Here is a 13101-nt window from a genome sequence, read left to right as displayed (position 1 = left end):
ATGTGCACCCTGCTTACCCCCCAACAAACAAACAAACAAACAAAAAACTGTCACAAGAGATTCAGAGAGTTCAAACTTCAAAGTGTGATCAGTGATCAGAATGTGGCAAAATTTGCACTCAGCACTGTGTTTTTTCTTTAAACTTCCCGATATTACTGTTTTGTGGTTCAAATATCCAAATTTTATAACGCCGATCGGGCACTCATCTTTGCTAGTTCCCTTCAACCCGCTCCAGAAGAAGCTGCTGCACCAGTGTGTGACGTTTGGACAAACATTGTATCAATATCTTTCAAAGCTTTTGCTGCGCAGCATAGCACCATCCCTGCTGAAAAAACCAGCATATGCTGGTTAGGTATGTTTTGGTGCTGGGATGCTGGTTTTAGCTGGTATATGCTGGTCCTTTGCTGGTTTATGCTGGTCATGTTGCTGGTCAAGGACCAGCAAAAACCAGCAAGGGACCAGCATTAACCAGCCAAAGAACCAGCATGAACCAGCAAAGGACCAGCATATACCAGCTAAAACCAGCATCCCACCACCAAAACATACCTAACCAGCATAGGCTGTTTTTTTCAGCAGGGATGGGATATATTCCATTTATTATTAGGCCTATTATTATTATTATTATTATTATTATTATTATTATTATTATTATACGAAAGTTTGTAATAGTTAATATTTTAGAATATATACCATGAAATGTTCACATTTAAAAACATGGGGAAAACGGTCTCGTTGTCTCGGTCTAAAATTACGAGTCCACCTCCTTCCAATGAAGGTCGAGACCGAGTCAAGACCGAGTATTTTTGCTTTCAAGTCCGAGACAAGACCGAGTAAGCAAAAAATGGTCTCGAGACCGGACTCGAGTACTACAACACTAGTTAAAAGTCATTTACATATATTCCACAAGACAAAATAACAGTTTCATAACGAATTATAAAAGTGACCACTTTCAAAAGTTTACATACACTTACTTTACTGTGTTTTTACCTGAATGATCCACAGCTGTGTTTTGTGTTAATAATATTAAATAATATATAAAAGTTGATAGCTGTTCATGAGTCCTTTGTTTGTCCTGAAGAGTTAAACTGCCTGCTTTTCTTCAGAAAAATCCTTCAGGTCCCACAGATTTTTTGGATTTTCAGCATTTTTTTTTGTATTTGAACCCTTTCCAACAATGACTATATGATTTTGAGATCCATCTTTTCACACTGAGGACAACTGAGGGGCTCATATACAACTATTACAGAAGATTCAAACGCTCACTGATGCTTCAGAAGAAAACACGATGCATTAAGAGCCAGAATAGAATGAGGATGTGTACATTTTTTTATCATATTTTTTTCATTTAGTACTGCCCTTCAGAAGCTACAGAAGATGATTACATGTTTCCTAGAAGACAAAATAAGTTAAATTGACCCTGATGTTCAAATTCCAAAAGTTTTCACCCTCGGCACTTAATGCATCGTGTTTCCTTACATTATGCAGATTCTAAAAGGAATATAGGTATAAGGTATAAAAAAGGAATAAAATAAATAAGCCTACACAAATTATGTTTCACTTAAATTATTAAGTTCTGTTTCATTTCTGTGCGCAGTTCAAGGAAACTAAGATGGTGCATCCTATTTCGTATGTTTATTTTACAAAGGCACAATGTTTTGTTTTTAATGTGAATATACACAAATAAAAGAACCTTTTACCTATTCAATTTAGTCTTATTCTTATATCAGTATGATCTGTCATGAGAAATGACAGTATTTCAAGCTGTTTCTGCTGTTCTGAGTGGTCTGAAAAATCTGTGTGATTGTGAGAGATTGTGCCAGAGCCCAGAGCCTTTCGTGCACATTTTGTATTCGTGCAGAATGAGAACGTTTCTCTTTAAAAAAATGTTTTGGCTAGACGTTTATATTGAATCATTTTATAGATGCTTATATTTTCTTATTTTTATTTTGCTCTGTTCCAAATACTGTGAAATTGAAAGGATTTGTTGACAACTTTTTTTTTCTCTTAATGCAATTTTGACTGATACATGTATCGCATTTTTTTGAATCCATGCAGCAAATGTTTTAAAAATTACTTTATGGCATTCCTTTGCTAGATGCTTTTTTAGTAACTTTTCACCTTAATGTTTATGGCTAAATATTGCATGTTTGTCCTGAACAGTTAAACTGCCTGCTTTTCTTCAGAAAAATCCTTCAGGTCCCACAAATTCTTAGTCTTTTCATCATTTTTTGTGTATTTGAACCCTTTCCAACAATGACTGCTTGATTTTGAGATCCATCTTTTCACACTGAGAACAACTGAGGGACTCATATGCAACTAAAATAGCTTGAGTTTTTTTTAAAAGTTACTTTATGGCATTCCTTTGCTAGATGCTTTTTAGTAACTTTTTACCTTAATGTTTATGGCTACATATTGCATATGCATTTGTAGGAGTTTTCCTTTCAGACACAAATTTTATGGGAGGAGATTATTAAAATGAATCATACTAGGTGATTTACTAAGTTTTGTGGTAATTAATAAAGAAAAACCTTGTACCTGTGTTGTTAGTAGATTACATGCATCTGACTCTACACAACTTTCTGCTGCTCTTGGTAGACTGGCTGCTTTTGTGTGTTTTATGTCTTTTTTTTAATTTCTGCACTGTCAGTTGATCACCCACAGTAGTGATGTGCGATACCACTGGTTTCCTATCCGATCCGATACCAAGTAAAATGAAGGCGAGTATCGGCGATACCAATCCGATACCAATACTTTGCCCAAAAATTACTGTTTGGGAAATTAAAGTAACAAGTAGTGTACTTAAAAGTATCACTTTATACTGAATATGAGACATATTACGGGTTCTTCTTGTTTATTGATGAAGAATTATTATACAAAAAAAGAGCCAACTTACATATTTATTGACAGCATCTGAGCATGTATATCTTAAAACGCCTGCCTGAACATCTTAACATAAAACAATAAACATTCACACTTTTTGGTTTAGTGACATGTTAATCCAGTCCTCTTGAAGATTTTTAACCTTCTTTCAAAATTTCTCTCATTCACAGGTTTTTGTTTAGGAAGAACATATTAACAGTTTTTCCTTTGAGTCTGCTCAGTTTCTACATACAGTTTCCAATCTGCATACAGTTTCTATTTTATAAAAAATGCTGTGACTCAAACTGAAATGGCTAGTACAATACACAATTAGAGAAGTACCATAATAACTTCATAATTGCCAAAACCCACATTTTGAAATTTCTATTTAACCATCAGTCAAAACAAATGAGACGGAGAATAATACAACTGAGAATTATTCTATTGAATTATCTGTCTTCTTACCTATCAAATACTTTTCCTGGCAGACGTAATGTAAAGTCCAATGCAGCCTTGTCAAAGTAATTTAAATGATCTACTCTGCAGATAACCTTACCTAACTAAATCTGGGCCGGCTGACTTGATGTGCGATTATCTCAGGGACACATTTTACTCCAAGCTGAACTATTGCAGACATTTTGGTCATTTAATTATTTCATTACTTATTTCATAACCAAAGTTCTAAAACAAATTTGTTTATTTTAAACTTCGCTTGCGTTCACCCATATCCAATCCGCCGGACTGACAGCGTGACTGAACAACATGTTCCAGCGCACTGAGTGGCTACTGGCTAGCGTGCTCTGCAGTTGTAAAGTGCCATATTATGCACATGACTTGGCAGGCGGAAGAACAAGTAGTTCCGACTAAATTGGCATTATTCAGATGAATTAGGGTAATTGTGGTTACTTTCCACTGTATTTCTATTTCCAATAAACTACATATTTGCTCAAAATTACTGAAATATCGATATTTTGATGAGATAATCGATTCTAGAACATACAAAGCTGGTATCGGAGATATCGATATTTTAGTATCGATCCGCACATCACTAACCCACAGAACTTTCCACTCCCTTCTGTGCTTTTATTGCTTTGTGGTCTCATGTGAATTTCCCCTGTTTAGTAAATCTGGCCCTTAAATGTCACAGTGTGCTGTTTGTGGCTGATAGTGTGGTGATAGTGTACTGTAAGTAGTATTTTACATTGCCATGTTAAAGGATGTCATGCGAATGAAGTTTCAGATTGAAATGTTGACATTAAGTTGCAGTAAATCTGAAACTGGTCACGTAACCAGTGAAAGGGTTAAAAGTGCTGCTTCCGAAGGGAGTTCCGGTTTCGACTCGATGGAGTAGGTTGGAAGTGCCGAGCTCTGCCGAAATATTATATTAATATAGTCATCTGAGCCCTCAAACGTTAATAAAACAAAGACCAAAGGTAACATAAGAACTCCAACAATAAAACTTCTGCTATGAAGAAGAGCTCGCGGAAGGGAAAAACGCAACAAATTCAAAAAACGCTAAGTCCCTTCACAATCAGCAGTCCAATCATGGCGGCTAAAGAAATCACACCGGAGAGTACAATCTCGCTACAGACATTAAGGGAGGAATTGCAGGTATCCAGAGAAGCAGTGCTGATACAGTTAAAAGCTGAGATGACGACTTCGTTTAATGATATCAAAACAAACATTTCCTCTCTCCGCGAAGAAACGAAAGCGGACATTCGTGCTATACACGAGGAGCTAGCCGGCGAGCTAGCACGTCTTCGCTCGGCACAAGCGGAGACAATCAGTAATGTTGAGGAAATTGGAAACACGCTCAGCGAAACGATGGATAGAGTAACGGCACTGGAACAATCACAACAAGCGATCGCTAAAGAATGTAAGACATTGCAAGATAAATGCCTGGATCTGGAAAACAGGAGCAGAAGGCAAAACCTTCGCTTGGTGGGTATTAAAGAAGGAGCTGAAGGTGGGAATATGATCAAATTCCTGACAGATTTCTTTTCCGATGTGCTTGGTGCTGAAAACTTTGCCTCCCCGGTGATGATAGACAGAGCGCATCGCACTCTTGCTCCGAGGCCGACGAGGGATGAGAGACCCAGAGCCATACTCGTTCGCGTACATTATTACGCGGACAAACTCAAGATACTGAATCTTGGCAAGGCGAAAGGGAGACTCGTGTACAAGGGAACCCAGGTACATATTTTTCCAGACATGAGTCCAGAGGTCTCCAGATTGCGCGCGGCTTTCAACCCGGTGAAAAGGAAACTTCGCGAGGCCAACGTCACATACAGCCTATTCTACCCAGCCAGGCTCGCTATCACGGTTGACGGCTCTAGACAGTCCTTTGACTCCCCACAAGCTGCTGAGGAATTCATCAAGCAGAAGATTACTAAAACGAGCTGACTTTTATACAAGTAGCACGAACGGACACTTTATGTTTATAACTGACATAACGTTACATATATACTTTTAGTTTGATGGACTCAAGGGTAAGTTTCTATTTGTTATTAGGTGAGGTAATACATCATTGCATAACGAGAAACGAACGGTCTTAAGTTCACACACTTTTATAAAGCAGGAGTCTTGGAGTTAGTTAAATCAACGGAAGGATGGTTATTATATTTCTTTTATAGTTATTTGCTGTAGATTTAGGTTAATACTCAATTCACTAAGGTTCAGATGTCTTAAATTGATAAATATTAATGGAGGAGCAGAGAGAATTTTGTTTACATTTGGTTCTGCTTTCTCTCCTCAAGCTGTAGAAAACAGCAGTGGTTTTTTTGGTGAATGTGTTATTCCCCTACTGCTTGTTTGGGAAGTGGCAGGGGGTGGGATGGGTAAATGTCAATGTTGAAGAGTTCGGAGTTCCTACAAAGTATATGTATACATGTTGTTGTGTTTTTTTTGTTTTGTTTTTTTTTTGTGGATGTTTTCTTTTTCTATCTGTTTTTCTCCCTCTGTTATGTGGAAGTGGGGATACTCATCCAATTACTGTAGCCTCTATCAAAATAGACTATTATCAGAAGTATGACGAGGTCCTTTAAAACTCTTGAGGCGGTTAATGTGCAGTTTGTCACTTGGAATTGTAAAGGTCTGAATGGTGCTGTGAAAAGAGGTAATATACTGGCTCATCTCAGGAAGTTGGGGGTGGATGTGGCCTTTCTACAAGAGACACATCTTAAAAATCAAGCGCACAAACAATTATATAAAAACTGGGTTGGCAATGTGTTTCATTCAAAATTTAATTGCAAGTCACGTGGAACGGCTATCATAATAAAAAAAGGTATTCCTTTTACTACAACTGATATAATTTCTGACCCAAATGGTAGATATATTATTGTAACAGGGAAACTTTACAATACCCCTGTAACACTGGCAAACATCTATGCCCCCAACTATGATGATGAGAAATTTGTGAATTCAGTATTAGCAATTTTACCAAATCTACACAGCCACAACTTAATTTTAGCAGGAGATTTTAATTTGGTGATGGACCCAGTATTAGACAGATCATCATGTAAACAGCAGCCTGTATCAAAGTCTGCCAGACTAATCCAGAACTTTTTACAATCGGAGAATATAATAGATATTTGGAGATATTTAAACCCAACTCAGAAAAAATATTCTTTCTTTTCGCAACCACATAATTCTTATTCTAGGATTGATTATTTTTTCTTGGACTCTAAGTTATTTTCAGCAGTAAAAGACATTGATTATGAAGCCATTGTTTTATCGGATCATGCCCCATTAAAATTACAACTGATCTTCCCAAATAGACATACTTCCAGAACCTGGCGAATGGATAACAGTTTACTAACTAAGGAAACGCATGTTAAATATATAAAATCCCAAATAGATTTTTATATGCAAACTAACAAAACTCCAGAAGTCTCTAAAGGCATGCTATGGGAGGCTCTGAAAGCCTTTTTACGTGGACAAATTATCTCTCTTCAGGCACATCAGACTAAAACTCAGAAAGAGGAAAGACAAAAATTAGCAAAACAAATTTCAGGAATAGATCATCAATACGCAATATCTCCTACAACTGAACTTTTAACAAAAAGGATAACATTGCAAACGGAATTTAATGTTTTATCATCAGCCGAGACTGTTAATTTAATAAATTTCTCTAGATATAAGTACTATGAAAGTGGGGATAAAATAGGAAAATATCTGGCACATCAGATAAGGGTATCAGAAACATCAAAATTAATAACGGAAATTCGTACTAGCTCTGGTTGTATTACAAAAGATCAATTAGAAATTAATAAAGAATTTGAGCAATTTTATATAAAATTATATTCAACTGAATCAAAAAAAGAAACCAGACTCTTCAACAACTTTTTTGATAACTTAGATATTCCCTCCATTAATGAAAGTGATAAAAACTTATTAGAAGAACCTATTACTTTGGAAGAGGTTAATTTTGCAATACATAGTCTACAATCTTCAAAGGCACCTGGTCCAGATGGATATACATCAGAGTTTTACAAAACTTTCCTCACAGATGTTGCTCCTCTTCTTCTAGAGGTTTTTAATGAATCGTTAGAGAGGGGTCTTCTTCCAGGCACATTATACCAAGCATCAATTTCTTTAATACATAAGAAAGGAAAGGACCCACTTGATCCAGCATCATATAGACCAGTGAGTCTATTAAACGTAGACAGCAAAATATTAGCTAAAATTATGGCCATTAGGTTAGATAAAGTACTACCAACTATAATTCATGAGGATCAGACGGGTTTTATTAGAAACAGACAAATGGTTCACAACATCCGTAGATTATTTGATATAATATATTCCTCTCATTCTAGATCTCATTCAGAAATACTTATTTCGTTAGATGCTGAGAAGGCCTTTGACAGGGTCGAGTGGGATTATCTCTTCTCGACCCTGTCGAGGTTTGGTTTCGGTACTATATTTATTTCATGGATTCGGCTCCTTTATACATCCCCAATGTCATCAGTACAGACCAATAAACTCAGGTCTGATTACTTTAGGTTGACTCGTTCTACTAGACAAGGTTGCCCATTATCGCCAATGCTTTTTGCACTAGCAATTGAACCTTTGGCGATCTCTCTACGAAACTTGACTGGTTATAGTGGGATTGTTCGAGGTGGAGGGGAACATAAAGTATCATTATATGCGGATGATTTATTATTATATATATCCAACCCATGTAAATCTGTTCCTGAGATAGTATCTGCTTTAAAAATATTTGGACAAATATCGGGGTATAAACTTAATATGGAGAAAAGTATACTATTTCCAATTAATAATTTAGCTGATCGGCAACCTTTTGAAACCCTACCCTTTAAAACTTCAACCCAGTTTAAATACTTAGGGATAAACGTTACTAAGACATTTGTAGATCTGTATAAAGAGAATTTTCTTAAATTACTGGACCAAATAACACAGGATCTACAGAGATGGTCTCATATTGCGATTTCATTAGCAGGTAAAATTAATATAATAAAAATGACCATCCTTCCAAAATTTTTATTTTTATTTCAATGTATACCAATATATATAAAGAAAAGTTTTTTTCACAATCTTGATAAAATTATTTCAGAGTTTATTTGGAATAGAAAGATACCCAGAATAAGGAAGACTTTTTTGCAGAGACCCAAATCAAAAGGCGGAATGGGACTACCAAACTTTCAGGTCTATTACTGGGCGAGTAATATTAGGATGATGGCCTACTGGTTACAAAAACAGGCCCAATTATGGGTGAGCATAGAAGGGGCTAACTGTTATCCTTCCTCACTTTCAGCTTTACTGTTTTCACCTCTGCCTACTATACGTCCTGGGCTGCTAGACAATCCAGTAGTTTCGCATACACTCAAGATTTGGTCCCAGGTCCGAAAATTTTTTGGCTGGCAAGCTGGTTCTCTCCAAAGCCCCCTCATAAAGAATCAATGGTTTGCTCCCTCATTTAAAAATACAATATTTGATGACTGGTTTGGAAAAGGAATTCATAGTTTTATAGATCTATTTATTGATAAAATTTTCCCATCTTTTGAGCAACTACAAAACAAATACAACATACCTCAGTCTCATTTTTTTAAATATTTACAGGTACGTAACTTTGTTAAACAAAATAATCCAGTATATCCCAACTCTCCAAATCAATCAGTAATGGAAATGATCATCTTACATGATCCTCATAAGAAAGGAGGCATTTCATACATATATGAAATGCTCTTTCAGTTGACAAGCACATCAACTCTAGAGCACTTAAAATCCTCCTGGGAGGAAGATTTAGGTGTAGAAATTACAGAGGAACAATGGGAAACAGCCCTCAAACAGATTCATAGGTCATCGGTATGTGCAAGGCATGGCCTTATACAATTCAAAGTAATACATCGGTTACACTGGTCTAAGCAAAAACTCAATAAGATATTTCCGGAGGTAGATCCTTCATGTGATCGTTGTGGACTTGTACCAGCATCATTGGCTCATATGTTTTGGAGCTGTTCAAAATTATCAGTTTACTGGAAAGATATCTTTCTGACATTTTCAAGGATATTCCAAAGACCCATTGAACTAGATCCACTGATGGCGGTTCTAGGTATTGTAGAATCTGAGATGGCTAAAAACAGTGCTGAACGAAATATGGTTTCATTTATCTGTCTACTAGCACGAAGGTTAATACTATTAAACTAGAAACAAAAAGCTGCCCCTTCATATATTAATCTAATGAGGGATGTAATGAAACATTTGGAGCTGGAGAAAATTAGATGGACCCTCAAAAAGAAAGAAGAAAAATTCTATAAAATTTGGCAAGCGTTTATAGATTATTTTAATGATACAAATGCTATTGGAAATGGATAAATTGACCATCTGAAACAAATAAACATTTAAACTAAGAAGAAGATTAGATTTAAGGAATCTAATCACCCCCCCCCCCCCCCAAAATAAATAAATAAAATTATATTATTGTACTTGTTCAGTTATTTCTTTTGTCATAATATGTATTATCTGTTTTGAATTATTATAACTAACCCATAATGACTCATATTACTGAACCTGCAATAGAAATCCATTCTGGTAGATTTTAAAATATGCAGGCTATAAGATAATTTCGAATAGTTGCATGCTTTTGAGGAAAAAACAGTGAAACTGATTGAAGGTTAAATGTTTTTTTTTTTTTTTTGTATGTGTATGTTATTGTGAACATTGTTTGATGGACAATGGTATGTGTGAATATGTGTTTGTGTATGTTTTGTAAGTTTTGAATATAAGGAAAAAATCTAATAAATAAAGTAAAAAAAAAAAAAAAAAAAAAAAAAAGTGCTGCTTCCACAGTGCTGATGTGTCTGTGGTTTGCAAGATGTTGCTATGCGATCACCAAGGTCCCTAGTGAAAATAAAGTGTGCTAAATTGTTTTCAGTGTTCACTTGTAGTGTACTTCAAATCATAAAAAAATATATTTTACTTGCTGATAATGTAATATTAATGACACAGAAGGTCACTGAAGTGTATTTAAATAGAGACACGTTCATGAAGTACACTTTATGATCATGTCAAATTAAAAGGTTTACTTCTAAACTGCATATTAAATCATTGTTTTAAAATTCTTTCGTCATGCCCTAAAGGAGTACACTTATTTTGTGAAGTACTTGATTATAATTTAACTGTACTATGTGATTTAAAGTTAATATATTCTAAATAAAACTTAATCATAACTAAAGTCTAATTACAAATATATTGAAATACGTGACATCCAAGTTTTAAAACAAATGACATTTTATTTAATTACAGGTAAGGTCAAAAGTTTACATACACCTTGCAGAATCATACAAAATGCATGTCATTTTTTATTTATTATTGACCTGAATAAGATATTTCACTTAAAAGATGTTTACATATAGTACACAAGAGAAAATAATAGTTGAATTTAATAGTTGAATGACCCTGTTCAAAAGTTTATATACACTTGATTTTTAATACTGTGTTATTACCTGATTGATCAGAAAAATCAGGGTAATTTTAACTTATTTTGTCTTCTCAGAAACATGTAAGTAGCTTCTGAAGGGCAGTATTAAATGAAAAAAAAAATACATTTAGGCAAAATAGGAAAATGTGCACATCTTCATTCTGTTCAAAAATGTACACCCCTGGCTCTTAATGCATTAAATCCAAATAATAATAATAACTGTATTGCATATAAATTATACACTAGATGGCAGAAAAACTTGCCATAGCACTTTCCAAAACGTCTGCTTTTCAAGATGCATGTGCAAATTTGGCTGATTCTTGACGTGATCAGAAGTTGCTTCTGTGCTTACTTGATTTACTATGTGATATTTTTTAAAATGCTGTAGAGCAAATGAGAATCTTTAAAATAGTTTAAAATAGTATATTTTGCGATTTAAAGGTTCCTAATGATTTTCAGTTTTGTTTAAGATAATTAAAGCAACATTTTTTTAATAACGAAAGAATATGTAAAAATATGGTATTTAAGGTAAAAAGCGCCCCTGCTGTTGGGGTTAAAATGCACATGATAATTAACATGATAATTAATAGATGCCTGACTTTTCCATTTGTTGACATGACATGGTTAGATATAGATAGTAAATATCATATATTATGTTGGGTGTCCATCTTAGAGATAATCACCATGTTTAGAATGAAACCGTCATATTTAACAGATCTTGTAAAATGTAATTTGTTGTTACTACTGTAAATCTATATCAAATTATTATGGGATCTCCTTCAATACTTCAAAATTTGTACTTTTTAAAATGATTTTGTTTTTGTATTTTAAAATATATTTTTATATGAACATATGTTAATGACAGTACATTTTTTGAACAAAAATTTATTATTTTATCAAAATAAGCAAGAAATAGTACAAACTTTGCTAAAGTGATTGTTTTGAACAAGTATTAACTTAGATCATTAAAAAAAAAACTGTGTGTGATTTTTACTTATACGATTTCTAAAAATAAACAACTTGTATGATTTTTTTTTTTTTTTTGACCTAAAATAATTTGGCAATAAAAAGACAAAATTTATACTCTTGTTTATTCATTTATACAACTCCAAATGTTGTTGTGCTATATATATATATATATATATATATATATATATATATATATATATATATATATATGACCCTGGACCCTGGTCTTAAGTCGCTGGGGTATATTTGTAGCAATAGCCAAAAATACATTGCGTGGGTTAAAATTTTAGATTTTTTTTTTATGCCAAAAATCATTAAGAAATTAAGTAAAGTTCATGTTCCATGAAGATTTTTTGTCAAATTCCTACTGTAAACATATCAAAATGTAATTTTTGATTTGTAATATGCATTGTTAAGAACCTAATTTGGACAACTTTAAAGGTGATTTTCTCAGTCTTTTTGATTTTTTTGCATCCTCAGATTTCTGATTTCAAATAGATGTATCTCAGCCAAATATTGTCCTATCCTAACAAACCATACATCAATAGAAAGCTTATTTATTGAGCTTTCATATATCTCATTTTTGTCAAATTTCACCTTATGACTGGTTTTGTGGTCCAGGGTCATATATATATGGACCTAAAATAATTACTTGCAAAATAAACTACTTGTATTTATTTTCACTTAAAATTTGTTGCTCCATAAATGTTCAATACAAACGTATATTTTTTCTGCAATTAGAAATTTGGGTGCATTGAGAAGCACATTTATTCTTAGGGTGTGGCTTTAGCCCCACATTCTCTTCAGAAAATAAAGCTGTTAAAGATATGATACATGATCTATTATAGATTATAGTGCATTTATCTCTTCGTGTCCTGTTTTTGTTTTCAGTGTCCTGATGAGAAGCCCTCCTCACTTGATACAGGAAATGATTCTTGTGGACGACTTCAGCTCTGACCGTAAGTAGAGCTTCGGCACAAACACACACACACACTCACATGAAAGCAGTGAATGATGACAAAGTGTTTTCCGCGTGTGTATGTGCTCATAATTGACCTTTGAGGACACATTAGCTGTGGAGGTCTTTGTAAATATGGCTCATTCTCTGTGCGTTGTGAGCCAAGACCGAACCCGGCCCTGCTGTTGCCATGGTGAGGAAACAAACGGCACAATCAGAAGCGGAGCTCCGCTGTGATTAATGTTGTGGAGCGTTAAAGAGAGGGACGTGATTTTTCCCTTCACAGAGATCATGTGTTGAGTTCGGGCGGTGCTTTACGCTCTCCTTTCTTTGGCATGAGGAGCACAAGCACCTCACAAACACACAAACATGCTGA

General features: G+C 34.5%; 1 protein-coding gene across 1 annotated transcript in view; it reads left to right on the top strand.

The window, feature by feature from the left end:
* The window catches only part of galnt16 (UDP-N-acetyl-alpha-D-galactosamine:polypeptide N-acetylgalactosaminyltransferase 16), a 97777-nt gene that overhangs the window by 17628 nt on the left and 67048 nt on the right, over positions 1 to 13101 (top strand). The window contains exon 4 of the mRNA XM_073826618.1: positions 12659 to 12726. Within this exon, the coding sequence (XP_073682719.1) occupies positions 12659 to 12726 (68 nt within the window). The remainder of the gene's footprint in view (positions 1 to 12658; positions 12727 to 13101) is intronic.

Source organism: Garra rufa, chromosome 21 (genome assembly GCF_049309525.1).
Source record: "Garra rufa chromosome 21, GarRuf1.0, whole genome shotgun sequence".
NCBI lineage: Eukaryota > Metazoa > Chordata > Actinopteri > Cypriniformes > Cyprinidae > Garra > Garra rufa.
The sequence above is the reverse complement of the archived record's forward strand: the minus strand, read 5'-3'. Positions and strand labels throughout refer to the sequence as shown.